The 27,908-nt window shown below is 53.2% G+C and overlaps 1 protein-coding gene across 3 annotated transcripts; it reads right to left on the bottom strand.

The window, feature by feature from the left end:
* Window positions 1–301: 301 nt before the first annotated feature.
* Window positions 302–27,908, bottom strand: Brd3 (bromodomain containing 3). 3 transcript variants are annotated; one of them, XM_036184511.1, is made up of 13 exons: window positions 27,802–27,908; window positions 15,693–15,999; window positions 14,657–14,794; window positions 13,815–13,962; window positions 12,897–13,111; window positions 10,784–11,155; window positions 8,099–8,227; window positions 5,906–6,097; window positions 4,998–5,048; window positions 4,412–4,653; window positions 3,305–3,597; window positions 2,239–2,364; window positions 302–1,411 (listed from the first exon to the last, which is right to left on the bottom strand). In XM_036184511.1, the coding sequence occupies exons 2-13, from the start codon at window positions 15,903–15,905 to the stop codon at window positions 1,296–1,298; spliced, it is 2,235 nt and encodes a 744-aa protein (XP_036040404.1). In that variant the 5' UTR covers window positions 15,906–15,999; window positions 27,802–27,908; the 3' UTR covers window positions 302–1,295. The 3 variants fall into 3 exon arrangements, with proteins under 3 accessions (XP_036040404.1, XP_036040405.1, XP_036040406.1); XM_036184512.1 differs by lacking the exon at window positions 27,802–27,908 and adding an exon at window positions 27,386–27,645; XM_036184513.1 differs by lacking the exon at window positions 4,998–5,048.

The raw sequence follows: 27,908 nt of genomic DNA, 5'->3' as shown, positions 1-27,908 counted from the left end.
CCAGGCTGACCCTGAATTCCAAAACCATTTGGAAGCCTCAAAAACCACAAACTGATCAGAAGTTTCTGTTAAACTCTGTATATTATTACTTTTTACAATAGAAAATTAAATGTCAAGACCTTGGCCTGATATACATCGCTTTTCTCTCAGCTTACAAAACTTATGTTGAAGAACCGAGGTTCCCTCCGTTGATGTTAGCAAGAAAGAACTGAACAGACAACATAAAATGAGGATGTGCTGCAGCCAAAGGGTGTCTACACTTGTAAAGTCCCCAAATTTCATTTTTGAAAAAAAAAAAAAAAAAAAAAAGCCAACGAGCCCAGAGAGCCCAGACGTGATGAGCACCAGAGGGGCACGCCGCCATAGGACCAATCTTCTTACCACAGGTCCAGTCTCCTCGTCGCCAGAGGCCTGCATCTCTCCACTACTTCTCCTAATGCACTTATTTATGGTTTTCTTTTTTCTTTTTCCTTTTTTTTTTTAAAAATGACCAATGATGTTAATAAATAAAGTATTTATATATACATAAAACTGGGGAGGTGGTTCAGAGCGTGAGGCAGCAGCAGCACTAGCAAAGTGGGGCGCTGGGCTGGACTTCTGTAGAAAATGGATGAACTTACAAAAGAGTGTTTTTGTTGTTTTTGTTTTGTTTTGTTTTTTTAATCTTTTTGTTTTTTGTTTTTATTCCCTTAAATTGAGGTAAAAGTTTCGGTGTCCCGAAACCTGCACGCTGTACACACAGCCATAGGGCTAGAGAACTCAGCACCCCTCTTCCTCCACGCCCAACTCAGAGGTGGGAGGCTCTGGTCTGCAGCTACGAGGACCCTCCGCTGGGGCCCAGCCTGGTTTCCGTGGGCTGACACATCTGTCCTCAGCCCCTGCAGAGAGAAGTAACCTGCCGGTTAGTGTTCTAACAGCTTTCAAACACAGAACCCATTCCAGAGCAATACCCTTGAAAAGCTTCCTTCAAGTTACTAAGGGCGAGGCTGGGCCTAGTATTGGGCAGGTCCAGCCACGCCTCCCGCTGTGTCTATGGTTATCAGGTTAGCATCCCAGGCTGCAGTCTCCAAAACAACTAAACCAAGCTGCAAAGGCATTTCCCGCCAAGCTGGGCCCTCTCTTGGGGTCTGGTACGCGTGCAAGGCTCTCCGCCCTACCGGAGCAGAGCTGGAAGAGATCACAACACTGAAGTCAAAGAAAGCCTGCACACCATGGAACGAAAGTATATTAACCACAGGAGGGCACTGCAGTCGGCCTGTGCCACGTCCAGCTCTCCAGCTCTGTTCAGTCCGAGATCACTCTGAGTCACTGCTGTCCGAGCTGGACCCACTGGAACTGCTGCTCGCAGACTCAGAGGAGCTGCTACTGCTGAGCCTTGACGGGCCTCCCGAGGGCGCTGAGCTGGACTTCTCTGCAGGGACACAAGGGAGGCCCTTCCTGAGCATTGTGTCATCAAAAGCATTTGCGCCACCACCCTGCCATAGGTTGTCTGTGTCTTGACCCAGAGGTGCAGTACATATTTGAAGGATGCCCATAAAGCAGCATTCAGTCGGGGGTGGGGGGTGGGGTTCAGCTCCCTTCTGGCCCCGGCTGGGGGGTGGGCGCCAGCGAAAAGAAAAAGTAGCATTCAGTGGCCACATGGCCACACTAGGACACATGTTACAGACCCTCACAGCCCTATCTGACACCAGGAAGATGGGAACCACAAAACTATAGCACTCAGTTAGTATGCAAGCCTAGGTGGGATCCCAGCTGACCAATGGTCTCAGACTCTGTCCACTGCCTACATCCTAGAGCATCTCTGAAGCCAAAGGAAAAAGGTCTCAGACTCCAGGAGGAAGAGGAGACAAAAATACCTGCTCACCTAAATCTAAGGCCTGGGCTGGAGGCAGAGCTTACCACTGTAGCAATTTAACATGTTGGGTTAGGAAGTCAGAAATTCGCTGCTTCCTACAAGCTGGTGATTGATGATTAGAGGGGAGGAAGTAGCAGGGGTGGATCCCAGGCCCTCGGCATTGAAGCCAGCCCCACAGCCCCAGAAGCTCTTTCCAAGAACCCAACTGCATGGGCCTTAAGAAACATGCACACATGCACGCACACATGCTTCTGTAACCGCCCAAGGGCCCAGGATGCCCCACCCCTAGTTGCAGATAAGTCTAAGAGATGCTAGGAAGTTGACCACACTCTCCTGGCCCTTGTGAATGCTGTCCTCTGACAGCAGAAGGCCTGGATGGTTACCTTTCTTAGTGGGTTTCTTGCTGTTCAGTTGTCCACTGACATCCTGTAGCCGCTTCTCCAGCTCCTTTTTCTTCTCCTGAGCTAGCTCCTCTTTTGATTTGGCTGCCTGCTTCTTCCCGCTTGTTGCTGTAGAATGGCAGGTGAACATTGAGACATTCCCTACAACTGTGCCAGAAATCAGTACCCAACCACGTGGCCAAAAAGCCCCAGCTCCACACACTAGTGCATGCACCACCCGCCCTGCTGCAGGATCAGCAAGTTGCAGAGCTGTTATAGGGTCGCTGTGTAGCAGGAAACATGGAGACCTGGAACCATCATGAGGTATCTACTGAGTCCTCCCTCATTGCTACACCTCGCCAGAGTTCGGAGCCTGGGCTGTGACTTGTCCTCTGTTCCCATGGAAAGAGCAAGACAGCACAGCTAGTCTCTCCTGCCTCAGCCACAGAGACTGACATGGCCTGGCAGAGTTCAGCCTTCACCATCAGATTCCTGTATCATTATCACCCTCAAGCCAGTCTGTTCTGGAGTAAAGGAAAGCCAAACACATGTGAGCAGGATCTCACACGCAGGCTGGCATGACTCTAGATAGTGAGGGGCTGCCTCGGGACTTCCCTTCCTCCCGGCCTCTAGCACCTGCAGACCCTGGCAGTGACTGATTCCTTTCTGGTGAAACCATCAAATTCAGGGTGCACTTTACCTAGGGTCAGAGTCTATCCAGTGGGGATTCTGGACACTTGATCAGTTAAGGGAGTGAAACTCTGCCCTGTAGCCAAAGCCCCAGATGCAACCGTAGGAAGGGGTGAGAAGGGCCCTAACTAGACCTGAATGAATGGGCTAGGCCAATCCCAGGTCCTACCTTTTCACTGCAGGCCAGTTAAGGCCCAACAGGCATCTTTCTTACCAGAGAACAGGGAAGAGGATATGGGGGCAGGCTGGACTGGCTGAGCGCAGATGTCCGTGGGGCCTGTGGTAGGCAGGTAGGCTTAGACAGCAAGGCAGCTGTGAGTCAGTGCCCAACGCTCAGAGAATGGAGGCTATGAGCAACATGCTCTGCCAGAAAACTTACACAATGGTTTCCTCTGCTTTTTCTGTAAACAAGACTTGACATATCTCTCCAGTTCCCGTAGTGTGGTTGGCTTCAGGGTCTCAAAGTCAATTTCAATCTCATCTGGGTTTGAGTCCCTGAGCGAGGGTTCCCGGGACTGGATGATGTGCACCACACGGCCTAGCTTCTCGCCAGGCAGCCGGTTGATGTCCAGGCTGAGTTGACGCTTTTCATCATAGCTCATGGGCAGGCCTTCCTCCTCTTCCTCTGAGTCATAGGATGCAGACGCCTGCTTGCCACCCTTCTTCAGCTGTCTGAGGCAGAAGAGAGGGAGCCATGTGACACTGAGTCTCAGTTATTTGTCCCAGCACCTAGCCCTCTTCCTTCTCCACTATAGACTGCTCTCTTCCCTAGGTGTGTACCCAAAGCTCTTCAGGAACAAGAGCTGGGCAAACTCTCTCTGAGGATGAATGTCTAGTCTGCCTGCTGCAGACAGGTAAGACCGTACTTCAGGGTCACAACAGGTGTTTCCTGGCTGAGGGCCCAGTCAGGAAACCCAACAGGTCAAAAACAGATCTCCACATCCAGATAATTTAGAATGCCAGGAAGAGGAAAAAAAAAAAAAAAAAAAAACAGGGACAGAGAGAGTGATAATATGGTAGATGAAATCCAAGTATGTCAGTTATGACATTAAATGCAAGTGGCTGACGTACCAGCTAAAAGATGGTCAGATGAGAAACAAGACCCTTTAGTGTCAGTTAAAGCTAAGGAGACGGGAAAACACACCATACAAACCTCAATAGGCAAAATGGTCGTAAATTCAAAGGGAGTGTAGACTGCAACAGGAGACCCTGTCTCTGAAGGGGTGGGAGAGCCATAAAATGGCTATATTATATTCTTACAAAGGTCCCAAACACCGGAAGCAAAGGATACCACCTCTGGCAGACACTCTACTGCCCAGCACCAGAGCCAGACAGACAGGTGAGGGTGACCTCTAATGCAGGCCCCAGAGGCACCCAGTCACCCCGAAGTCCCAACCCAGTTTCCATGTAGCCAAGGTGCAAAGTCCCAGATCTGGCAGTCCTTGTGACCTGAGGTGGTCCGAGAGCCTGGCAGGTGGCTACCCACCTGCTGGCTGTGGTTGTGCTATTGGCCTTCTTGGTGGGAGCCTTCTTCTGCTGGGCCTGCTTGGCTGGTGGGGCGGCCTTGGCCTTCTTCTCCTCCTCAGACTTGGCCTTGTGCTTCTCCTTCTCTTTGTCCTTGTCCTTGTCTTTCTTCTTCTTCTCCTTCTCCTTCTTCTCCTTCTTCTTCTTTGGTTTGTTTACTGGGGCCTGAGACAAGGCAGCCAGCTGTTCATGCACGGCCTTCAGCTGGAAAAGAACAGGCAGCTAAGCACGCATCTGGGTGGACCTGCACCCCTGTGGCTGCCTCAGCTATGTGGGATAAGCCAGGGGCATCTGGGCCCCACTCTGCTTTTGGAAGCCAGAGAGATGTAGGGAAGCACTTCACAGCCCGCTCTGCCCCTCTCTCTGTGCCTGCCGGTGAGTCACTTCACCTTCTGAGCCTGTTCCCTGACCTGTGGGGGACAGGGGCCCACCTCCCAGGGTGGCTGCCCATAGGCTGGGCTTGGGGCAGGTGACACAGGAGGAACTGTCCAGAGCAGCTTTCATTGTTAATGCTTATCTTTCAGATGACCGGACTAGAGTGTGAGCACCTGCACAGAGGAGACATTCAACAGCTGATCCTGGAAGGTTCCGCAGCCAGTCTGCGGGATCAAAGTTAGACAATGGCAGCAGCTCACCCTCCTGGTGCCTACCAGCAGCCAGCAAGGCAGAATGCTGCATTTATGTCTCGGGGAGGAGGACTGTGACCCATCTCGTATAGGGAAGCAGGTACCCTGTGTGGCTCCTGGGTGTCTTGGGGAAAGCTACGTAGCCAACAGGGGAAGGTACCATGCACTGAGAAGGACTCATGGGTCCTAAAGGCCAATTCCCTGCTCCATGTCCTCATCACCTCAGAATCTGACATGTAGCTCCATCTGGTGGTAGATACTCTACTCCCTTGGCCCTGCCTCCCCCTGGAGCCACCTGCTCATGAATACTACTTTGCCTTGGCGGCTGCATCCTGACTTCACAGGGCTGGCTACCACACCCTGGGGAAATAGTTCGTATTCTTGGGCTGATCCTCAAAACAAGTCATGTCATTCTGCATATCAGGGAGACTGAGGCAGAAGAGGGCATGGGAGGAACAGATCTGAGCCAGGCTCCAAGGGCTTCTTGGAGCCTGGAGCACACCCACTGTAGCCACTCCTTAAAAAGGCATCACTGTGGCCTGTGTATGACTTCCAGGTCTTTTGGGAGAACCCTGCCCCCAAGGTGTCCAAGAATGTCTCAGACACGCAAGTGCTTTCGGCCATCTGTGTGCTCTTGGGTGTCAGACTCCAGCCTCCTCAGACCCAGGAAGGTGCTGTGAGCAACCCCACCAGAGACCCCTCTAAGAACACTATAGACAAGGACTGCAGCAGCTGCAGAAAGGGACAGGTGATGGCAAGGGGCCAACTTAGGCAGACAGGCTTGGTGGTCCGTACCCAGTGGGAAGCAGCACAGAGGTGGCGGTCCTCACCTGCTCCTGCAGCTCTGCCAGCCGAGTGGCTCGCTCCTCCTCCGAGTCTGAGCTGCCTGAGTCTGAGGAGCTCTCCTCACTGCTCCGACTGCTCTCGGCACCTTTGCTCACTGCAGGGGCTGTGGGAGCCGGCAGTGCAGGTGCCTCCACAGGCTCATCAGGCATCTTGGCGAACCTCATCTCAAACACATCCTGGGGAAAAAGAGAGACAGCTGAACACCTACACACCCACAAGACAGCCCCTCCAGCATGTAAGATGCCTCTGAGCTGCACACACCATACTCAGCTCAGGCTCGACAAAGGGACAGGCCGCCACCTTCCTTTGTCCCCTTCTATCCCCAAGCAATTCCCGAGTGTAGGCCTAGAATGAGGGAAAGAGGCCAATCACAGACCTGGTTTTCTGGGGCCTGGCATGCAGCTCCCCTGGCTAAATCTGCAAGTCTGTGTAGGAGGCAAGGACAGCCCTGCAGCCCTGGGTGCCAGGCTCCTCAGGAATGCCCCTGTTAACAAGAGTGCCTGTCCTTCAGTCCTCAACTGCAGCAGGGACCTAGCCACTGGAAGCTGGCTCCTATCTCACCTACCTCCTTCCTGGGGTCTTACTGCAGGGTCACATCTCACATACCAGTGAGTGCCCAAATGGGCAAAGCCAAACTTGGAAAGCCCCTCACAGCTCCTGCAGGACCAGACAACTTCGAAAACCCTCTTGATGAAGATCACGCTATCCTGGGGCAGAAAGGGATGAGGGGCCATGTGGAAATAAGGCAGCATTCCCTCTGCCTGCCTCATATATTAGGTCCACCCAGACACGTATGAGATGCTCACACGTGCACACCTACCATGCTGGGGCCCAGCTTCTCAAAGTGCCTACTCTGAGTGTGCTCAGACTCCTCCCAAACCTTAGATCCCCAAACTAAGAAGTCAGAGGTCTGGGAGGCTATGGCTGGCAAGTCATTATGGTGCTTGGCTCTAGCCCCCCGTGCCCAGTTCATACAATTAACAGTGGTGACTACTGAACAGCACTGATAACAAAGCTCCTCCAGCCTCTGTGGCTAACAATCACCTTCGACAGGACAGCTTGCCTTTTAATAGTAGCACAGCGCCCTTCAACATTGTATGACAAAGCCTTTGGAGTCCAAGTACAGCGAGCAAGGTCTCAGCAGCAGACAGGCCCTAAGGCTGCCTTGGCACATAAAGGACCTCCATAACTACTGTGCCCTATTCCCCAGCAGTGCCTGGCCAGAGGGAGCAGGGTATAGTCAGCACTGGAGAGACCTCATGCCTCACAGAGGTCCACTTTCCCTCCTCACAGGGGGCCATTTTCAAAGGAAAGTAAGAAACATTAAGAGGACCCACAAGTGGGAAAAAAGTCTTTGCCCACCAATCCTCATAACTAAAGACGGCTGTCAGAACTTCAGGACATGTCTGAGCAAGGAACTAAGAAATTCTCTTAGAACATTCTGGGCCCTAAAGTCAGGTGTTGTGGTACACCTGTAATACCAGAACTCAGGAGACTGAGGCAGGAGGCAACAACAAACAAAAAACCAACAACCAAATCAACACAAAACAAAAAACCTCCAAATCAAAATCACAATGTTCAGGTGCTGTTCTATGCAGCACCTGGTCCTTGGCAGTACACCATATGTATATACAAGCGTTTACACATGCTCGGTGAAACCACATGGATTGTTCACACTTGTACCCAAAGCTATGCCAGAACACTCTGGTCTCCCCTTAAGACAGTCTGTGGTTTTCTCTAACACACAATCACTGTCATTCACTGTAAGCCCACCCAGCCCTGCTCTAACAACTCAGCAGAATGGACACCTGCCAGCCCCACTAGGGTACACCAGCTCACCTGGTGATAGGGACAGGCTCACCTGTAGTGATACCCTGCAGGGCAGGTAGGCATGGGCTCCTGCAACCACAGAGGCCACTGCCTAGTTCCCACCTTCCATCCCAGCCTGAAACTTCTAAAATCTCACCATGTATCCTGGAATCTGCTCTAAGCCTAGCAGGATCTCACTGCCACACAGGCAAAACAGGCTGTGGAATTAAGGCTCCTCAGAGGCCTGCCTGATGCAGATGCTTGTGAGACACCTGCATTACCCAGTTTACCCAGACTATATCTAAGGGCTTCAACACCCACAGCATAACTCAGCCGTTAAATCGCACTTACACCCAGCCCTGGGTTACCTGGAGCTTTCTGGCCATGGCCACCACTTCATGGTCTGGAGGGTTGTACTTATAACAATTCGAGAACATTAACCGGATATCAGCAGCGAAGCCCTGTGCATCTGGGTACTCGCGGCTGTCCATTTTCCTCTGTAACAAGCAACAAGTGTGAGCAGATGGCACTAGCCAGACCATGTAGGAGATAGACACAGATTCTCAGAACGTCCTCTGGCAACCAAGGCAATTGCCAGTCAGGACATCTGGCAATCAGCTTGGGTTAGAGTACTCAGAGGAGGGAGCCATGTGGGAAGGGGTAAGAAGTGATGGTTCAACATGAAGCACCAGGGCTCCAAGGACAGAGCCACTGGATGAAAGAAACACTGGGAACCAAGCCAACCCCATCCTCATCTAGTTTTTAGTTCCACATGGCAGATATCACAGAAGGTTCTGGCATTGGGGACTTTCATGGAGTTTCAGGTAAAGATTCTGCCAATCTTGGAAAGCCCACTCAGTTTACTGAAGGAGACTTTGCTTTTCTTGTGAGGAATCTAGGAGCTGTTACCAACTTGCCTCTTAAGAGATGCCTTATGTCAGAGGGCCCAGAGGCAGCTCTGAGTTTGTGCAGGGGTGGAGGGCAGCGGGGGCCTGTGGAGCTGATGCTGACCAATCACAGGGACCTGGTCACCCCGTAGCAAAGTCCCTCAGACTCCACTGACGTCTAGTCCAAGGAGTCCCAGCAAAGGCAGGTTGGGTGGGGTCACACAGGCACACAAAGCTGGGCGGGGCAGACTGGTGGGGAGAGGGTTGGCATACTTTAAGCTGTAGATGAGAGCGTGTGGTTCCTGTCTTGCGTGGAGACCAGTCGTCAGTGACCTAGGGCTAAGCACCCACCCTGACCTCTGATTGGACATGGGATCCCACACAGTGGAGGGATCTCAATAACAGGCTTGGCCCTTGTGCCTGAAGACAACCATATTCTCAGCAGATGGCTGCTTGGAGAAAAGCCTCCTGGAACTGGTACGAGACATGTCAGTACAATTTCCCCCTTAAGCTTTATTATTAAATTCTATAACACAGTGGATGCTGAAGAGATGGTTTAGTGGTTAAGGGCACTTGCTACTTTTGCGGAGAAGTTGAGTTCAATTCCCATCAACCCATAGCTTACTGCCATCCATAACTCCAGGTCGAGGGGACTCAATACCTTGTAACCTCTGTGGGCACCAGATATGCACATGGTGCACATACACACATGCAGGCAAAACATTCATACACACAAAATAAATCTAAACGAACAAAAATGAACTCCACAACATATTAAGGTATTTCTTTCTCCCTTTACTGCACTGTCTTTAGAAATTGAGACTGCCTTATACTCGTCTGCTGAAGTCTTTTCACAGGGTGTGACAGTCTGACTCAGGCATGTGAGAGTCACATGGGTAAGCACCTAGCCTCTCTATAAGCCTCAGCAAAGCACATGGTGACTTCAGTAAACTGAAATCCCAAAGCTGCCTCATCTTGGTTGGACCCAAAGGCAAATGAGAGGCCAACCAAACGGAATTATCCTGATGCAATGCATCTGATACAGTGGAACCCCCAGCAAAGTTCCAGAATTCCACACAATGGCACAGTAGTGGCCAAGCAGGATAAAACAAGGCTTCCAGCAGCTTTGGGGCTACATAGTTCCCAGAGCCTGCTTCCTCACCCCAGCCCTGTTGGACAGGCCAGTTGCTTACTTCATTCGTACTCAAATGAGCACTGGTCATAAAGTTTTTTAGGTGACCAGGCCTGCCTGACCCTGATATAACTATCTAGGACAAAAAGCTTCTATATTGGAGAGTCTACCTCAGGTATGATAAGGTCCAACAGCTGACACCATTGCTTTTGCAAGGATGCCTGGATGAAACACCACAATCCCACTATCTGGCTTAGAGAACGGGGCTGTCTGCCTCAACTGGCAAGGGGAGTCCTGGGAACTACCATAGAGAATTCCTCTAGGAAGGGCAGAAGAACCAAGCCCAGCTCTGGATCTGTCATCATCTCCCAGGCTCCTTCCCCTGCAAAAGCTCAAATCCACTTTCATACCTGCCAGGCCCTGATCTGGCTGGACTCTAGCAAAAACCAGAATGAGATACTGGCTCTGGGAAACCCTGGCATGGGGATGGTACAGCTGAGCTTGAGGCCCATCTCTCTATGCTTCCATCTGTCTGGGGGATTGGGGGGGGGGCAGAGCTCAAAGGTAGCCAAGGGCTAAAGCAAGGTCCACCCCTGCTGGCCACCAGACTCCCACCTCTGCTGTGAGGAACCTACACCTCAGGGGTTTTGAGACAGGGCCTCTCTGTGTAGCCCTAGATATCCTGGAACGTGCTACTTATACCAGGCTGGTTTCACACTCACAGAGATCTACCTGCCTTGCATCAGCCTCAGAAGCAGACACCATTAAGAGCCCCTTTACCTGGTGATACAGAACTGGGGGACAGAAGGAAGAATTGAACCACTGATCTATGTTTCACCAGAATAAATGACAATGGAGGGCAGATTCGGACCAGGCCAGGGTGTGGGCAGCCTAGCTCTCCAGGAGCAAGGGACATCAACAGGACAGGATCTGGAGGAGGTCAGAGTGGGCTCAGCCAGGCAGCATCTCCAGGGCCACAGAGTCTACTGGCTCTGGCTCTGGGCACCACCCTGCCCTCCACACCCCCCACTTACTTTGACTGTGCTGAGGTCCATGGGGTGCTTGATGATGTCATGGTAGTCATGCAGCTCCAGTGCCTCAGCATCCACTGGCTTGTAGAAGGGCCAAGCATAGGCAGCGTGCTTCTTGGACAGCATCTCCCGGAGGATGCTGTCACAGTGCCGCAGATGCTCGGACAGCTTCCCCTTTTTACCCGCATGCTGCGGGACCTCACCATCTTCCAGGTCCTTCTTGGGAGGTTTGATGGGTCGGCCCCCACTCTCCCGTCGAGCCACCACCTTGGCCTGCTTGGGCTCTGAAAGTGGCGGGGGAGACTCGCTCCGGCTGGCAGTGATGGCAGACGTTGTAGGTGTGGTTGTGTCTGCTTTCCGCTTCACGCCCTTTTTCTGTGACAACAAAGTAACAGTGAACTCCAGAAACAGGGAAGAAGTGGGCAGGGAGATGTGTCTCACAGCTGCCACACCTCTGGAGTGCAGACTGCCTGCTAGGCGCCAAGCTAGCGACCACATGCAGGGTCTCATTTCCTCCTCAGTTGTCCCCACAGTACAGAAGACACCGAGGCTCAGAGGGGCCAGGCTCACAGTCCAAGGTCACACAGCTGGCCACGGTGAGGCTGGGACTCTCTCCCTCAGCCCTGAGGATTCAGCTATCCAGGTGGGTGAGCATGCCACTGACCTGAGCAGCATGAGGTGCTGCAGGGAATTCACCAACATCTAACAAGCACCACAGACTGGTGCCAGAGACAGGGACTCCCCGCTTTAAAGACCAAGAGGAAAGTGCCAGCCCAGGCCCTGAGCAGGTGCTTCAAGGACAGACACAAATCGAGCAGAAGGAGGGAGGCAGGAGGAGCATTCCAGGCTAGATGGGTGGGGGCAGCCTGACCAGGAGACAAGAAGCAACCACAGCAGTTAGAGGCCAAGAGACTCCAAGGGCTGTAGGCGCAGGCAGACCAGGACTCTACCTGAAAGGCGCAGGCAGTGCAGAGGGCTGCGAGGCCCAGGAGGTGCCACAGCCTCCCCTGGGTGCACCTCGAGCCAGCTGCACGCATAGAGCCTCTGCCAAGGGACCTGAGGAGGGAGAGGGGGTCTCTGCCACAGCCTAAAGAGCCCAACCAATAGGTATCACCAGCTGAGTCGGGACCAGGGTTTGGTATATATTGAGACCTGCTCAGTGGATTTCTCTTAGCCTGCTTAGGTGGGACAATAGGAGCCACAAACTCACAGGCCAGGTGATGGCAACAGAGCCTTCTACTGACAGCCCCCCTGGTTACTTTCCCAGCCAAGCTGCCACCCTCAGGCAGACAGGGGTACAAGCTGGCCATCCAAAAACATTGATGGGTACCTACAGGATGGCAAGCACCAAGCGCGAGCTGCAGAGGACCTGGGGTGGGAGGGCAGACTCGCTGTGGCAAACAGCCTGGCCAGGCACCACCGGGAAGTGCAGGCAGTGAAGGCCACAGGGAAGGGAAGGCAACGGAGGTGGCATTTTACCTTGGGAGAGCCATTTAACCCCTGAGCGCCCGTTTCCTCATCTGTAAGAGGGGGGACTACTGCCTGCCCCAGAGGGTCACTGTGAGGATCAAATTGAAGAAGATAACACACATGAGTGCCTGTTATGGGCCCTATTCAAAGCAGGAGACTCAACAGGCCTTGCCAACCCCGCACCTCACAGAAAGCCCCCACTCCATCTGGGCCCAAATAAGGCCCGGCCAGGGCAGGACAGTGTCCACTGTGAAAACTCCCAACAAACAAGGGATAGCTGTGCAGGCCCTTACAAATCCAGGCTGGTGCCACTGGCCACCACTCCCCTAGAGATGACCAGAGATGACCTGACCCCTCTACCCTCATTACTCCCCCCACACCTTCCATGCCTTCCCCAATGGCTTGTAAAGGCCAGGGCTACCAGGCTGGAGAAGCTGGGGTTCAAGTCCAGCCCAGCCAGCACCAGCCATGTGACCTCTACCCCTGAGCCTCGGTCTCCTTGTCTGTGTAGAAAACCTTTCCAAACAGCTGCACCTGGAGAGGCAGCAGAGCCTGTCCCAGGGCTGGCCCTGCTTCAGGAACTCTATGGGGCTGAGACCCCCAGCCCACCTCACCAGAGAGCCACACAGGCCTCAGGGAAGCTCACCTTGACTACAGGCGGTGTGGGAGGGACCACAGGGACAATGGGTGTCGCAGGAGGAGGCGGTGCGGCAGCTGGGGGGACGGGAACCGATGTGACGTTTGCAGTGATGGTTGGTACAGGGGTGGCAGCAATGACGGGTGTCTGGGATACGGTGGGGGGTATGTTCTGGAAGGGGGCTGCTGGGGAGACCGAGGATACGGCTGCCACTTGTTGTGTACCTTCAAAGCAAGGACAGGGAGCTCAACTCAGTGGGCTCTGTATTTCTAGAAGCATCTAAGATCATGCCATCCAGCTATAGCTCTAGGGCCTTCTGGGATAGACCAAGGTACCCTAGCTAGAAGAGTCTCTCTTCCTAGCCTTGGGGCAGGGGGTGGCCCTGCTGCCTAGGCAATGTTCACTGAGTGACTAGAAGAGGAAACCAGAGGAAGTCACAGAGCCAGCTCTGGATGGAGAAACCCACTCAAAGCCCACAGCTAACTAACTGGCAACCCAGGACTTGGCCTTTCTTGCACCTGACTGGGTTTCCCTGCCCAGTCAGCCACTCTGTCTGACACATCTCTAGTCAACACCCACTCTCAGACCTGGTTGGACCCCAGATTGGCCCCATGGATCTGGATAATGATCACCTTGACTCTCTCCAGCCGAGAGAAAAACTCCTCTAAACCAGACAGTAAGCAAGGCAAAGCCAATGCTAAGATCAATAAAAACAGGAGTGAAATGTGGGCGGTTAGCCAGACACATGACAGCAGCTACAGCAATATCCTCCCTGCTCCAGACAGATCTGCACATGTCCAGCTCATCACCTGTCCTTACCTGGTAGGCAGGGGACACAACTCAGGGGGGCCAAGGGACTCGCACCCACCCCTCCACTACAGTCTCAGCAGAAAATGCCTGCATTCCTGCCTGCCTGCCCCCTTTTACCTGCATTCTGGGCTCCTGCAGCTGGCTTCCGGCCTTTGCCCTTTGGAACAGGGGGCAATAGTTCAACTTCCTCCTGAGGCATCTGGGCCACTTTCTGCAGAAAGATTTTCTCTAAGGCCTGGGCCATTAGCACTATGTCATCTGTGGGCTGAAGACAAGAGAACCCAGGTCACTTGCAAAAGACAATGTAGGTTGTAGTTCGAGAAAGCATTAAATTTTGTTAGGAGGCTTGGTGTAGAGGAAGGGCAAGAGTAATATTTTTCAATGTAGAAAATCCCAGAAGAATAGAAACAAAGACAAAGTATTAAGATAGCCTTCACCAAGCAGAGAAAAGGAGTTTCCATGGCTTGGCTCCAACCTTTCCCTTTCACACTGCTAAAAGATCAAATCCCCAAGCAGGGTCCCCTGTGACTTCAACCATCTGTTCCTACACTGACCACTCTTCAGGGTTCCCAAGTCAGAGTGCTCTGTATAACACTTTGAGTGGCTGCCCATTGGGTCACAGCCTACATGACTACCTCCTCCTGATGGCAGGCTGGGCCCCCACTTCTGCACCCTTAGGCTTTCTAAGGGTGGGGCTCTCAGGTCTCAGGATAGAGCCCATGTCAGTGACCTCTGAAAGCTGTCCAGTTTCCACTGACCCCCAGCAGGCCACTGGAGTGGCATAGGGACTCACTGACCACAAAAGTGCCAGGGTATTACCTGCTACAACCCCCAAGAGCCAGGACAGAGGGCCCAGACTCACAGGGCACCTGTGAACCAACGTCATGCCAGGAACCCGGGCCTCCCAGTGCCAAGCTTGCTCCCTCAAACAGCTCTGGGGCTCATGTTTTGTGTCTCACCTTGTTATAAATATAACAGTTTGTAAACATGGTGTTGAAGTCCTGCATACACTCACTGGCACTCCAATAATAATTATTTTCTAGTCTCTTCTTGATAGTCCCCATGTCCATTGGGTTTTTTATTATTTTATGATAATCCTAGAGAAAAGATGTTCAGAGGTGTTAATCAAAATAGTGTTATTCTCACATTTCCCAAGTACAGCAAAAGTCCTCTTAAGTCAGCTGGATCCCATGGCCAGACCCAGAGGCCTAAGAGCAGGTGGGGCATGTGGTCTGAGGAGACTCTTGGCCAGTCCCAAACTCCTGTCGAACCTGTTCTCATGGGTTTCTCTAGCTGGGGGCAGAGCCCAAGCTGGTCCACGTGCACAGAGAGCCAAACTCCCTGATTCTAACCCTGCAGGTGTCCAGGGCCTGAGCTGTGCACAGAACCAAATGAGCAAAATGCCTGTCCAGGCCTTCTTCCTGCAGCTCTTCAGGTGTCTTTATATCCAGATAAAATTTATGTGTGCACTGAAGGGACCATCACCTGGAAAACAGGCCTTATTGCACACCTGACGTCCAACTGTGAGTAATTTGAGTGTGCAGAGGCACACAGCCCCTAGTGCATGAGATAAAGACTTGCATGCCCTCTGCCTCAGGCCCCATCATCCTCTAGCCCAGCGGTTCAAAACCTTCCTAATGCTGTCACCCTTTAATACAACTCCACATGGTGACCCCCAACCATCAAATTATTTTCACTGCTACTTCATAACTATAATTGTGCTACTGTTATGAATCGTGACAATCACAGGAAATGTCTGTGTTTTCTGATGGTCTTAGGTGACTTCTGTGAGAGGATCACTAGACCCTAAAAGTTACCATCCGCAGGTTGAGAACCGCTACTCTAGCCCCTTCCTTTTATTCTTTCACCATGGAAGCCATAGGTTCTCCCCATTTCTTGTACCCAGGGTAGCCACCCTGCTAGACCTGAGGCACTGAGGCACGGGCAGCACCTGCTGTATCTCAAGACACCACCTTTGGGCTAAGGGCCACTCACAGGGAGGTTCAGCTTGATTGCATCCACAGGCTGGTAGAACGGCCAGGCGAACTGATGTTTCCAGAGTGTTTTCACCACCACATTCTGCATGTACTGCAGTTGGTTAGTCTTTCGGCCAGGCTTGCTGGGGTTGGAGACCTCGGGTGGGGGAGGGTTCACAGGGCCCGGGGCTGCCGGGATCCCCGTGGGGGCAGCCGCTGTGGTAGTGGACATCCTCTGGCAGCTGTTCACTTGCTGTCACCGCAGCAGCTCAGAGAGTCGCTCCTCTTGGAGGCTTGGCATCCCATTTCGGGGCCCAATCAGGCACCTACAGAAGCAAGCAGAGAAGCTATCACTCTGAGAGCCTCCACCTCAGCAAGGACACAACCTTCCCTACCGCCTCCATGTGCGGCTGTGGCATTCCTTAGAGCCACCCGGCCAACGGCCCCTAGAAAGGGAATGGGGAGAACACAAAGGACCTAGCCCCTTTCAGCTCATAGCCCCACTGGGTGGGGACTGGCTCCATTCTACTTGGCTGTGGCAATGTTTTAAACAGTTCAAGCTCAGACAACTACAACATGTACTCAACAGCTTATCTGAGAGATGAGCAACAACTAAAGTTTGCAGAGAGAGCTAGGGCCCTGGGCATGGCATGGCATGGCATGAGGTTCTAATGTAACCAGGAGAACCAGCTGGGGTTTGTGATGGTGGCCAGCTGTGACATGCCTGACCCTCATCCAATCAGAATGGTGAAAAACAGTGATCACAACCTGTGGTCCTCTTCAGTATCCTGCCTGTGTGCTCAGTTCCTGAACAAGACACATTCTGTGACTTCATGTCCCCTATCCTAGCTGTCAGGAATGCTAGCCACACATAGAGCTGGGGTGTCCATGACAGTTCTGCAAATCTCTGAAAAGCCAGGGTGATGTGCAACACTGGTAGCATGCAGAGTGTCCCCACTCTACAGAACCCCTGCTCTAACTCTCACAGGGTACCTCCACTGCATGGTGTCCCTGCTGCATGGTACTCCCATGGCACAGCACCGCTAAGGGGACAGTACCATGCAGCAGAAACTCAACAGTGAGGATACTATAAAGCAGAGGAAGCACACAGTAAGGCTACTGTGTACTGTGTGGCAAGAACACTGTAAGAATACAGGGTGTATGTGTGGGTGGGGATGAGTGCCATACAGGAGGAACATGTGCAGGAATACAGTTCCCTCAATATTCAAACCTCTTGCAGTCTGTTGGGAGTGGTGGAAGTCCAGAGCAAATGCATGCTGTTGACATGAGTTCAACCACAGCCTAAGACTCATGGAGGAATGGCAAAGTCCTACCCACTCCCTGGGCTGAGACCAAGCCAGGAACAGCAAAGCCTTCTTCTGGTCCACATGCGCAGAAAACGTCCACCACAGCTTCCTCCCCGAGATACTTAAGGTCTGTAGTCACTCTTACAGCAACTACTCCTACTGAGATTAGCTAAACTTGTCTCCTTGGCCTACCCTGCCCCCTTGTAGAGCTCTGTGTAATAACCCCACCGCCCCATTCAACTGGATATAATGAACATGCTGAACTTCCAGGGTTCTGCAGCTTCTCCATCAAAAAGCCCAGTCCACCTGACTTTCAGCTATTTCTCCTCACCTGCCTGTCCTTTCTCCATTCCTGATACCCCCAGTCAGTTCTGTTCCTACAACAATTGCAAGGACTCAGCAGCAATCTCCTGAGGAGGAAGCTGGGCAGCACCATGTGTGCACTGTGGACCCACTTCCACTGGAAAAGGCCTAGCCCAGGCTCCAGGCTACATGTAGGGCCTGGTGCCTCATCTGTGAACCTGGTGTCTTTCACACTTTCCTATGTTTATGTTTATCACATTGGAACAGTTCATGGCAATACCCAGAATTGAGATGTCCAGCCAGTTCTAAGACTTGAAGGTGGACCAGTGAGGCTCGGAGTACTCTGGGGTTGGCTGACCTCCTGCCGGTCCTTTCACATCTCACCACCGAGGTTGGTAAATGCTGCAGTCTGAAGCTCTCCTGGAGAAGGCTGGCTGCTGAACATTTTGTAACATCTGCTCTCAGCAGGTGCCATTCTTCCCCTCAGCTCAGGGTAGAAAAGGTCTCAAAAACTAACATCAGACATGCGTCACCTACCAGGCAGCTCTTTCTGCCCATTTACTGCATCCAAGAAGTGCTTCTGAGCATCTGGGGTGCCATCTGTCTGCACTGAGTCTCTCCAGGCATCATCCTGGGAACCCACAGCCTTAGGGAGAAGACCAATGGACAAGCAGCCCCTCCAACCTGTGCCAACAGCCATGAAGCTATGTTCTCCCTCCCCAGTAGACCAAAGGCTACCTAGGCACAAGCCCATGCTATCTATCCACCAGGATGTCAGTTCCTACCTTCGTACCACTTCTCACTGGGACCATGAGACAGTCCTTCCCTATACAAAGGAGATGACCCTGTTAGCATATCGGGTCAATCACTTGTAGATTCAAAACCATGCTCTTGATTCCACACTACCCAGCAGAGCCTGAGGTGTCAGGACCCTGGGATATGTAGCTGCTGTAGCCATGTTAGCCTTTATTATCCCTCAGGACCTGGTGCTCATGTCCTCTTAAAGCCTTCTTGGAACTTACTGAAATCTAAACAGCATGGGGCTGCAGGGCAGATGTTGAGGAAGCCACCCAAGATTGTTAATTCATCCTTGCTACCTACCAGCCTGTGTGGCCTTTCATCTCCCATGGGGCTGTGAGCCTGAAGTTAAGCACTTGGGGCTCAGGGAGCATAAGCTGGCTACGACCAGTGCAGAAGCAGAAGCAGATTCCCATAGTGTATGAGATTCCCAAGAATTATGGCTGGTCCTGCTACTGTGTGGGTCCAGAGAGCTGGGATGGGAGACTGATTCTGACCTGGGGAACCCATGACATTGAAAGGGGCCTGAGGCTGCAGGCTAAGGTACAGGAAGGCCTCCTCTGAGGAAGGTAGATGGTCATAGCCTTCTCCATACTCAGGTACTGGGAACCACCTCCTGAAACATCCTAATGCCTGGGATGGAGAGAAGGAGGGTGACAACAGGGTAGGAGGTGGGGAGGGTGGGTAAGCCAAGCTGCCTAGTTCCCAGGGCCACCAGAGAGAAAGGCTGAGAGGTAGGATCCCAACCAGTGGGCACCTAAGCTCCCTGGCTGTGGGAGTTTGTATGTAATTGGCCCCCATAAGCTCACAGGGAGTGGTACTATTTATTAGGAGGGGTGGCTTTGCTATAGTGGGTATGGCCTTGTTTGGAGGAAGTGTGTCACTGTGGGGTGGGGCTTTGAGATCTCTTTTGTTCAAGCTTCCCTCAGTGTGACACTGAGACCGCGTCCTGTTGCCTTCAAGCCAAAATGTAGCAGCTCCTTCGCCAACACCATGTCTGCCTGCCATGATGATAAATGGACTGAATCTCTGAAAATTTAAGTGAGCCACCGAATTAAATGTTTTCCTTATAAGAGTTGCTGTGTGGGTGTTGGGGTTGGGGATTTAGCTCAGTGGTAGCGCACTTGCCTAGCAAGCGCAAGGCCCTGGGTTCGGTCCTCAGCTCCGGCAAAAAAAAAAAACCACCAACAACAAAGAGTTGCTGTGGTTATGGTGTCTCTTCACAGCAACAGAAACCCTAAGACACTGGCACATTACCTACCATCTCTCTGGATTGAGTCACATGTCCACATACTTCCCTTCAAAGCACATTCAGTCTGGCATGTCTGGGTAGCAGGGGCCACTGTAAGCCTGGCCTGACCTTCACCCATCAATGCCTAGCAACCCTCAGCCAACAAACAGCAGTGCTGTGAGAACCAGACACTGTCACACAGGAGATGCTATGTCAGTGCAAGAACCTGTGAAAGAAGCAAAGCCAATGGACTTCCTTGAAAGCCATCTCCATCAGGAGAAGCAGCTTTCTGACCTACAGTGGGCCCAAGCTTCTTATCCGGGTGAAAACTTCGGAGGCAAGTGAGGCTTCCAGAAAGTAAAACTGAGACATCATCAGGGCCTGCTAGGGGCAGGCAGAGACATACCAGAGTACACAAATATGCAGGCTCCCATCACTACAAGGAGGATGGGCTGCAGTGCAAACCTAGCCTAGCCTCTAAGGTACCTCTAGGTGACAGAGTCATGGCAACCAGAAATGCCACCTGGCAGGCTATGTCTGGGGCCCTCTATCTCACTGATGGATATACAGCTGTAATGCTCACAAACCTACCAATTGGAGGCACCCCACCCTTCCTTGTTTTTTGTTCTGGCTCAAGACAACCAGAGTCTCACTCTACAACTCAGACTGGTCTGGAACTACGTAGCTCAGGCTGGCTACGCTGGGTCACATGTTCCAACTGCCAATTTTTCAGATTTCAGAAGACCAAACCAGTGGATAACACCTTACGGGGTGAGGTGGGGTATCTCTCTATACAGATCCCCATTCTCGGACCTAAGAGAACACTCCAATCCAGCATCACCTTCTTCAGAGAAGCACCAATGACCAAGGGCCTGCTGCTAAGAGCTTTTGAATAAAGACAGTGATCCCACAGCAGGAAAGCTGTGGTACCCAGGGCTGACTTCTCTACAGAGTCCTGGATCCCCTCACTTGGGCCTCCAGGACAACACAGGGTCCATTCTGTAATTCAGGAGCCAGGCTTGGGATAAGGTATGACACTCAGGATTGAAGCACATGGGACTCAGTCTGTTCCTTGGACTGGTTTGCTGGAAAGCCTTGTTGGAAAGGGAATAGAGGCCACTGACCTTAACCTTGATTTAGGATTAGGAAGCAGTGCTAATTCTTTGGGAGTGATGGTGCTGTGGTTGTGAATTTAAAGAATCTCCTTATCTTTTAGGAGTTTGCACTATACTTTCCATGAAAGAAAGTGTCTGGAGCCTGATGGCATAATGGGAGAAGCAGAAGACAAATGGGAGTCTGGACAAATCAGACAGCTTAGGACTGTCAAGAGACAGGACACTCCATCTCTACTCTTGCCCTAAGCTACAAATCTGAACCATAAGCAAAAGAAGATGCACCTTCCTCCTTGGCCCCCAGCAACAAACAGTGAGACCTGGCGACCACATCCTTCAAGAAGCTGAGGCAGGGGCCAGGCATCAGGCAGGATGGCTAGAATGGAGCTGGAGTGCCAAAGAGACCTCAGGGCGCCACATTTCTAACCCACAAAATCTGCCCTTAACTTCACCTGCCCCCAGGAGGGGCATGGGAGGGGCTCCAGCTCTTGGGGTTGCTCTTTGTGGTGCAGATGGTCCTGCACATCTGGTACCCCTGGAGCTGGAACCCAACTTTTTTTTTTTTTTTTTGGTTTTTTCGAGACAGGGTTTCTCTGTGTAGCTTTGTGTCTTTCCTGGAACTCGCTCTGTAGACCAGGCTGGCCTCGAACTCAGAGATCTGCCTGCCTCTGCCTCCTGAGTGCTGGGATTAATTTAAAGGCGTGCACCATCACTGCCCGGTGGAACCCAACTTTCTAGGTGCCAGTTCAAAGGGGTACACGCAGGATGGCAGGACCTCACACAGTAAAGGAGCTGGTGGACCTTGGCACGGACCACACAGCTCCACTGACAGCCAATGAACACCAGACAACTCTTCATTGCAGATAACCCCCAGGGGGCCAACCTTCTGTCTGCTGCCTGTCCAGCCAGTCCCTGATCCTGATGAGTAAGTCAGAACACAGCAGCCCCAAGCCCTCTAAGGACTTGGTCACAGACGCTTCCACACAGTATCACTAATACTCATAGCAACCACTTTAGTCAAGCTTGACAGAGATGGAGCCTGTATCTCAGGGGGAAACAGAGGCTTAGGCCCTCTCTAAGGCCCTCATCTCCCCAGGCTTGCCACTCAGCAGAGCCTGACTTCTCTAAAGAGCCCTGGAATCCCCTCACGTAGGCCTCCAGGACAGCACAGGACTCATACAATGGGCAATACTTCAGGACAAGTGTGGGTGAAAGTCCGTCTGACAAGGCAATCATCCTCAAGAGGATGTGAAACCACCTAGTGTGGAAACTCAGACAAACCACAAAGGCCCACAAACACCAGAGGAAGCCTGGAACAAGGCTCTAATGAGACCTTGAATGCTGCAGAGGGGTCCCCCAGAGAGGGTGGGACTAACCCTAACCCCATACTGTTGACAACCCCCCACCACCACAACAAGAAAAGGCAAGAAAGGCCTAAAGAGCCCCAGCTCCCCACTGACTCCCCTCACCTTCCTGCTCGCCTGCCAAACCCATTCAGGACAGAAGGAAGGAAGGCCTTAATCCTGCAGATTTTCCTGCCTCACTGTATGGCCTTAGACAGGCCAACTCCCCCTTCCCAGATCCAAGAACGAAAGTCCTTTAAGTCTAGAGGACAAATCAGCAAAGGTGAGAAGACAGGGCTCAGAGGCCCTGGAGAGACATGAAGGGGTAGCGATTTTATTACCACGGAAAACACACAGTAAGCTCACAGTCTCCTCCTCAAACTGTGCAGCTCAGGTCCCTGCCACGCCCCCACCCCCACACACCACCAGGCCACTACTAGACAGCACCCCCTACTACTGACCTAAGCACACAGCACCTCCCCACCCCCCACCCCCACCCCCGGGAAGCTTTCCTTGGGACCCAGGAAAAAAGAAGCCTCTACACTGAGCTTCAAGGCAAGCTGAGAGGGCTATCTATTGGGGAAGGCAGGCCTGGCCATGTGTGGGGGTGTCGGGGGGGGGCAGAGCCACCCCAGTTCCCAGGGACTCCAGAAGGTCTGAGCTGCAGAAAGGCAGGGGCTATCCTAAGGGACTCCCAGCTGGGGACATCTGAGATCTGCAAAAGGTGGCCCAGGGAGGAGGCAGCACAGGCATAGATGCTGGAGGGGTAGAGGTGGCTCCATGGGTGGTCAGAGTAGGAAGAAAGTCAGGCTGGGTATGCCCAGATTTCATAGAGGACTCAAAAAAAAAAAAAAAGTGTAGGGCCTCAGCTGACCACAGACCACTGCTTTGCCAACCACAAGATGCCTTAAAGAGGCCATCTCACTCAGGGGCAGGGGCAGGGGCAGGGGCAGGGGCAGGAGGATCTCTGAGTTTGAGGCCTGCCTGGTCTACATAGCAAGTTCTGAGACAGTCAGGGCTATGCAGAATTCTTCTCCATCTCCATCCCTGCAAGAGGCTGTCTTCTGTGATGAGCAGGAACTCACTTCTACACACTTAAGGTCATCATATCTCTATACCCTAGTCTCCTCACTCCCCTCAAGTCATCATAGCTCTGGAGGACCCTCCTCCTTACACTGTATTTCTGTATCCTCGGACCCTAGTTGTCTGAGTTCAGCCCTAGGTCCTGCTAGATACTGCTGCTAGTTCCAATACATTGGTGGGCATCCATGGGCTCCACCTCTCAGGTAGGCAAGCAGCCTCTCAGAGGTAGAGAACAGAGACACAATATGGCCCAGGCAGGAGAAGCCAGGCTCCAATGGGGCCATCTACCCAGACTCACCACTATCCATCCCCACAGAACTCTCAACAATGCTGCGGGCGGCTGTCTTCCCGCTAGCATACCAGTTGGGTGCCCTGGGAGGGGCCACCCTAGGGCTAGCCCTCCAAGCCTGGGAAAACAGATCTGTTAGGGCAGGGCCAGCTTCTGTGACAGACAGAGCCAACTGTTCATTGCTCTTGGGGCCTGGGGAGGAACATGACTGGGGGCCTCAAGGCAGACAGGAGGTCTATATGGGGCCTCCCTCTCCACCGGGGACTCTCCTGAGCGACACTGCCTGTCCTTTACTGGTAGGGAGCCCCAGCCAGCACCCCAAGCTCACCCTGGTCATATCACACCTGCTTCCAACAGCTGCCTGGCCTATCTGGCAGGGGACCCAGCTCTGATAGGCCAGGCCCCACCCCATGAAGGGTCAGCTTTGTTGAACCCATGGCTGTCCCATGGAAGGGCACACAGGGCTCAGTGGCTGCAGCTGTCACTAGTCACTACACCTCTGACTTCCAACGGCTGCTCATGGCCCCAGGCTCCTCACGCTTCCCAAGTTTTGGTTCTCCTTAGGCCTTTATGCCTCATATCCCAGCAGTCCACCCAAGGAAACTAAGCTGCTCTTCCTCTGGAGACGGAGGCCTCCAAAAGGGCCTCTGAAACACCCTACCACAGCCACCCCACACCAGACCAGCTGTGAGGCACTAAGAAACACCCTACCCTCTCCAGGGGACACTTAACCTGCAGCGGGAAGGTGAGTCATGAGCCTTCTACTTAGAGGGAGTCCCAGCCCCTTTGCAGGGAGTCCCCCCACTCCAGGTGGCCCCATGTGTACTAAGGCTCAGGGAGCCTGATACTACATGGAACAGAATGCTTGGCAGAACAAAGCTGGGCAGCAGGCCCACCTGGCACCTGGGTCACAGAAGAAACACTCTCCTGCTGGGCTGCATGACAAGAGCCCAACTCAAGGCCTGATTTACAGATGGGTCAACTGAAATCCACAAGGGTTGTCACCTGTCTTTTTCACCTCTCTGAACACCCCCAAAGCGAGACTAGGGGCCAGGATGGGAGGCTGATGCAACTACTCATAGCCCAGAAGCTCAACTACCTCATCTTTCCATCTACCAGCCACCCAACAGAGGTGTCAGCCAAGAGAAAGCCACCACGTCCATCAGCCCTTACTCCCAAGTCCCTCCCCTCCAACCAGTGGCCCTGAGGAACCAGTTCCATCAGACCACATGAGAAAGAAGACTGAGAAAAGTGGTGGGTGGCCTAGGAGACAAGGCCAAGAAGCACAGAATCGGGCGAGTCAGAGGGCCAGGAGCCCAGTAGTATCACCTTGCCCCATCCTCAGACCACTCAAGACAGGCTCCAGGCTTGCCTAGAATAGATTGGGGCAGAGCTAAGAACGCTGAGCACCACAAGGGCACCTGCTTCCTGAGTCCAGTCCTCCACCTCTGCCCTGGTTCCAGGGTGCTGGGTCAGCTCTCCAACACTCTCTCTGGTGGGTAGCCCAGGGCTGAGCAGTAACCCATCTTACCCTTAGTCTAACAGGCCACACTGCCCAGGGGAGGACACTACCTGCACAGCTCAGTCAAGCCCCTCTTCCTGCCATGTGCTAAAAGGAACAGCAGAGACACAGCAGGCCCAACAGCAGTAGCTGCTGCAACTGCATCCAAGCAGGCACCACACAGTGCTCATGAGAAACTGAGGCCATCCCACCCCTAAGACCTGTGGTTTAATGCCTGTGACACAGAGGTCCCCTTCACCTCAGACTCCAGATACCACAGGGCTCCTCCTCGGTGTCTGGATATGTCTCCTGGAAATGTCCAGACATGGGTGAAGAAGCCCAACTTCTAATGCCACTGGAAGTTGACCAGGGACCCTTGGACATCACTGTACCCATGTGACACTTCTGAACAGCTGGAAACCCCTCCACTTCCAGTCCCCAACATCTAGTGAGCCCTTCTGTAGGGCTCTGATGGGGCCTGATTGGGGTGAGGGAAGGCTTTCTCTAAAATGTATGTCCAGTTCAAGGTCATCATGTCATAGAGACACTGAGAAATCAGAGTCAACAGTGCTGGCCTGCCAGACCCAAAGTCAGTCAGTCTCTCTCTCTCTCTCTCTCTCTCACACACACACACACACACACACACACACACACACACACACATACACACACACACACCATAGACTCGGATCTATATCAACCAACAGGCCTACAAAGAGACTACCAAATTGCAAGCACTCAAAATGGGACACCTTCCCCTGCAAAGAGCCAACCAACACTTAAGATGGCTGGGTGTCCCAGAGGGCAGCAAGGACCACAAATAAACAAAGAAGGCACCACATCTGTCAAAACTTACTGCCAACAGCAGCCCCCAGGTGAGGCTGCAGCACTCGGGTAGAGGGCAGAGCTTCCTCAGGACCCCATAAGGTTCAAGGCTGCCCCATGGGAAGGAGCACTGCTCTCTGGTACAACCTCACATAACCTTCTGAAGCAAAAAAGGGTCTCCACTGGACCCTGTTTTCCCCACCCAATAGTTCCCTGTAGCTCTTCCTTTTGAGATCTGGGCATTCCAGCGCTTATTTGAACAGTAGGCAGAACATCCCACTTGTGGCCTTGGGCCACCCTCCCCCTGGGAAGGCTCTGCCACAGTAAACCAGGAAGTGGACAAGGTAACCCTGGGAGGCCCTGGGGGCACAGCTCCAGGCTTGTAGGAGCTTGGGCAGAAGCAGGCCAGGCAGTGCCTTCCCTTTCAACACTCCCCCACTTTCACTTTCTGCAGGCCTAAAGGAGGGAGAGAGCCTTTACAAGCTCCATCCCTTATTCAAAGCCCACTTCCGAAGCAGGATGCTGCACTGCTGAAAGAAAGCAGTTACTCTACTTTGTAAAAACAAACCTGGCACCCTCTTTAAAGAAGAAAAAAAACAAAAAAACAAAAACCAGCACGCCCCCTGGTCATCCACCCTGCAAAAGCTTTTCAATGTCTCTCTCCTAGGTTTCCCAGGTGCAGGGCTAGGACTGGATCTCACAGGCTCCTAGTGCTTTGCTCCAGCAGTGGGCCCAGAGCTTACCAGCAAGGAGAGAAAGAAATTACCCCTACCCTCCTGAGCTGTCATGCCTGTCCCTCACCTCTCCTGGTCTACAGCCAACAGCACACATCAAGGCCTCAGACAGAACAAACAGCAAACAGGCCTTTATTTGCAAATGAGAGGCCATGGGGCCACCAAAAAAAGATCACTGGGGCTCGTTCTTGCAGTAGTCCTTTCCTGGACCCTGAAAACTGGTGAGGGACTCTCAAGGAGCACAGAAGACTCCCCTCGGATCCACAATGAAGGCCCCTCTAAAAACTATGAAAGTGCAAAACAACCAGCTTGTCCTCACTGGGGGAACGGGGGGGGGGGGGGGGGGCTGGAGCTGAGCCCTGGTAATTCCTCCGCTTACTTTTCTTCTTGCACCCAGCCCCATCTTAGCCATTTAAGAACGCACGAATGAACACACACACACACACACACACACACACACACACACACACAAATGTCTACTACAGTTACGAAGTTTAAGGTACAGAGGGAAACAACAGCTGTGCACTTATTTCAGGCAGAGAGCTCTCGATCAAAATTGCAAAGGGCAGACGGAGCCTTAGGAGTGAGCCCTCACAAGTGGAAACTCACAAAAGGGTATATATTCCCCTACCTGGCTCTTAGTGAGTCCCCTCCGTGCCCCTTACCCGCAAGGGCAAAGAAGGCTGTTCCAAGGCTTCCACGTCAGCCCTGCCCCCGGCGCAGCAACTAACTGGTGGAGAAACTTCCCCAGGCCGCCAGGTTTTCTTAACCGGGAACCCTCAAGAACCTCATATGAGAGGCTTTGGGGTGCACATTCCTCACCCAACTTGCTTGCATGTTATACACGAAGTGGGGAAAAAGACTTGCACCCCACCCCTCCCACCTCGATTCAACTCGACCTCGCCCGGATTAAGTACTCTTTCGGGCTGATTTCAAAATGCGAACTGGGTTTCCTCCTGGCCTGGCTGCAATTATCAGTAACTCGCGAGAGCGCAAAGTCGTTCCCGGGCCATAACTCTGCAAAGGCGGCCGCCGCCCCCCCAAGCCACGCCGCCGCTGCCCCCCCTGGCAAGGCTCACGCAAGAGCCCAGGCCCAGCCTGGCCTGCCCCAAGACGATCCGCCAGGCCGGCGCTAGCAAAGTGGCGCCGGAGCGCACAGCCACGACCCTAGGCACACCGCGCGCACCTTCCCGCGCCGCGTCCTCCGGGCAGTCCCCTTCGGAAGATGGCGGGCAGAGGAAAAGGGGAAAGGAAAAAAAATCCCTTCCGTAAGGGAGGGCTGGCGCGGAGCGCGCGGGCCGTGCCAAGTCCAGGCTGGGCGCCTCGACCAAGGCGACGCCTCCCAGGCCAGCCCGAGGCGGCCGGCAAGACGCGGGCGCAGAGCCGAGGGGAGCGGAGCCCGCTCAGCCGCCGCGACCTCGGGCGGGCGGCCGCCGCGCTTTGTTGCATCGCGGCCGCGCACAAAGGCGGCGGAGGCGGCGGCCCGGGGCTCGGGGTTTCGGGACGCGCGGGAGGCCTGCGCTATGCGCTCGGGGCCGCGCTCTCTCAGCCAGTACCGCCGCCGCCGCCCCGCGCGCACAAGGAAGCAAGAGAAAGGCGTACTTGGCCTAGGCGGCTCCAGCGCCGTCGCCTCCCGGCCCGCGCGGCCGGCTCCTCTTTGGCTCGCCGGCCCCGGCAGCATAATAGACGCGCCGGAGCTGTACAGGGCT

Source organism: Onychomys torridus, chromosome 4 (assembly GCF_903995425.1).
Source record: "Onychomys torridus chromosome 4, mOncTor1.1, whole genome shotgun sequence".
NCBI classification, from domain to species: domain Eukaryota; kingdom Metazoa; phylum Chordata; class Mammalia; order Rodentia; family Cricetidae; genus Onychomys; species Onychomys torridus.
Note: the sequence above shows the minus strand (reverse complement) of the source record. Positions and strands in the feature narration are given on the sequence as shown.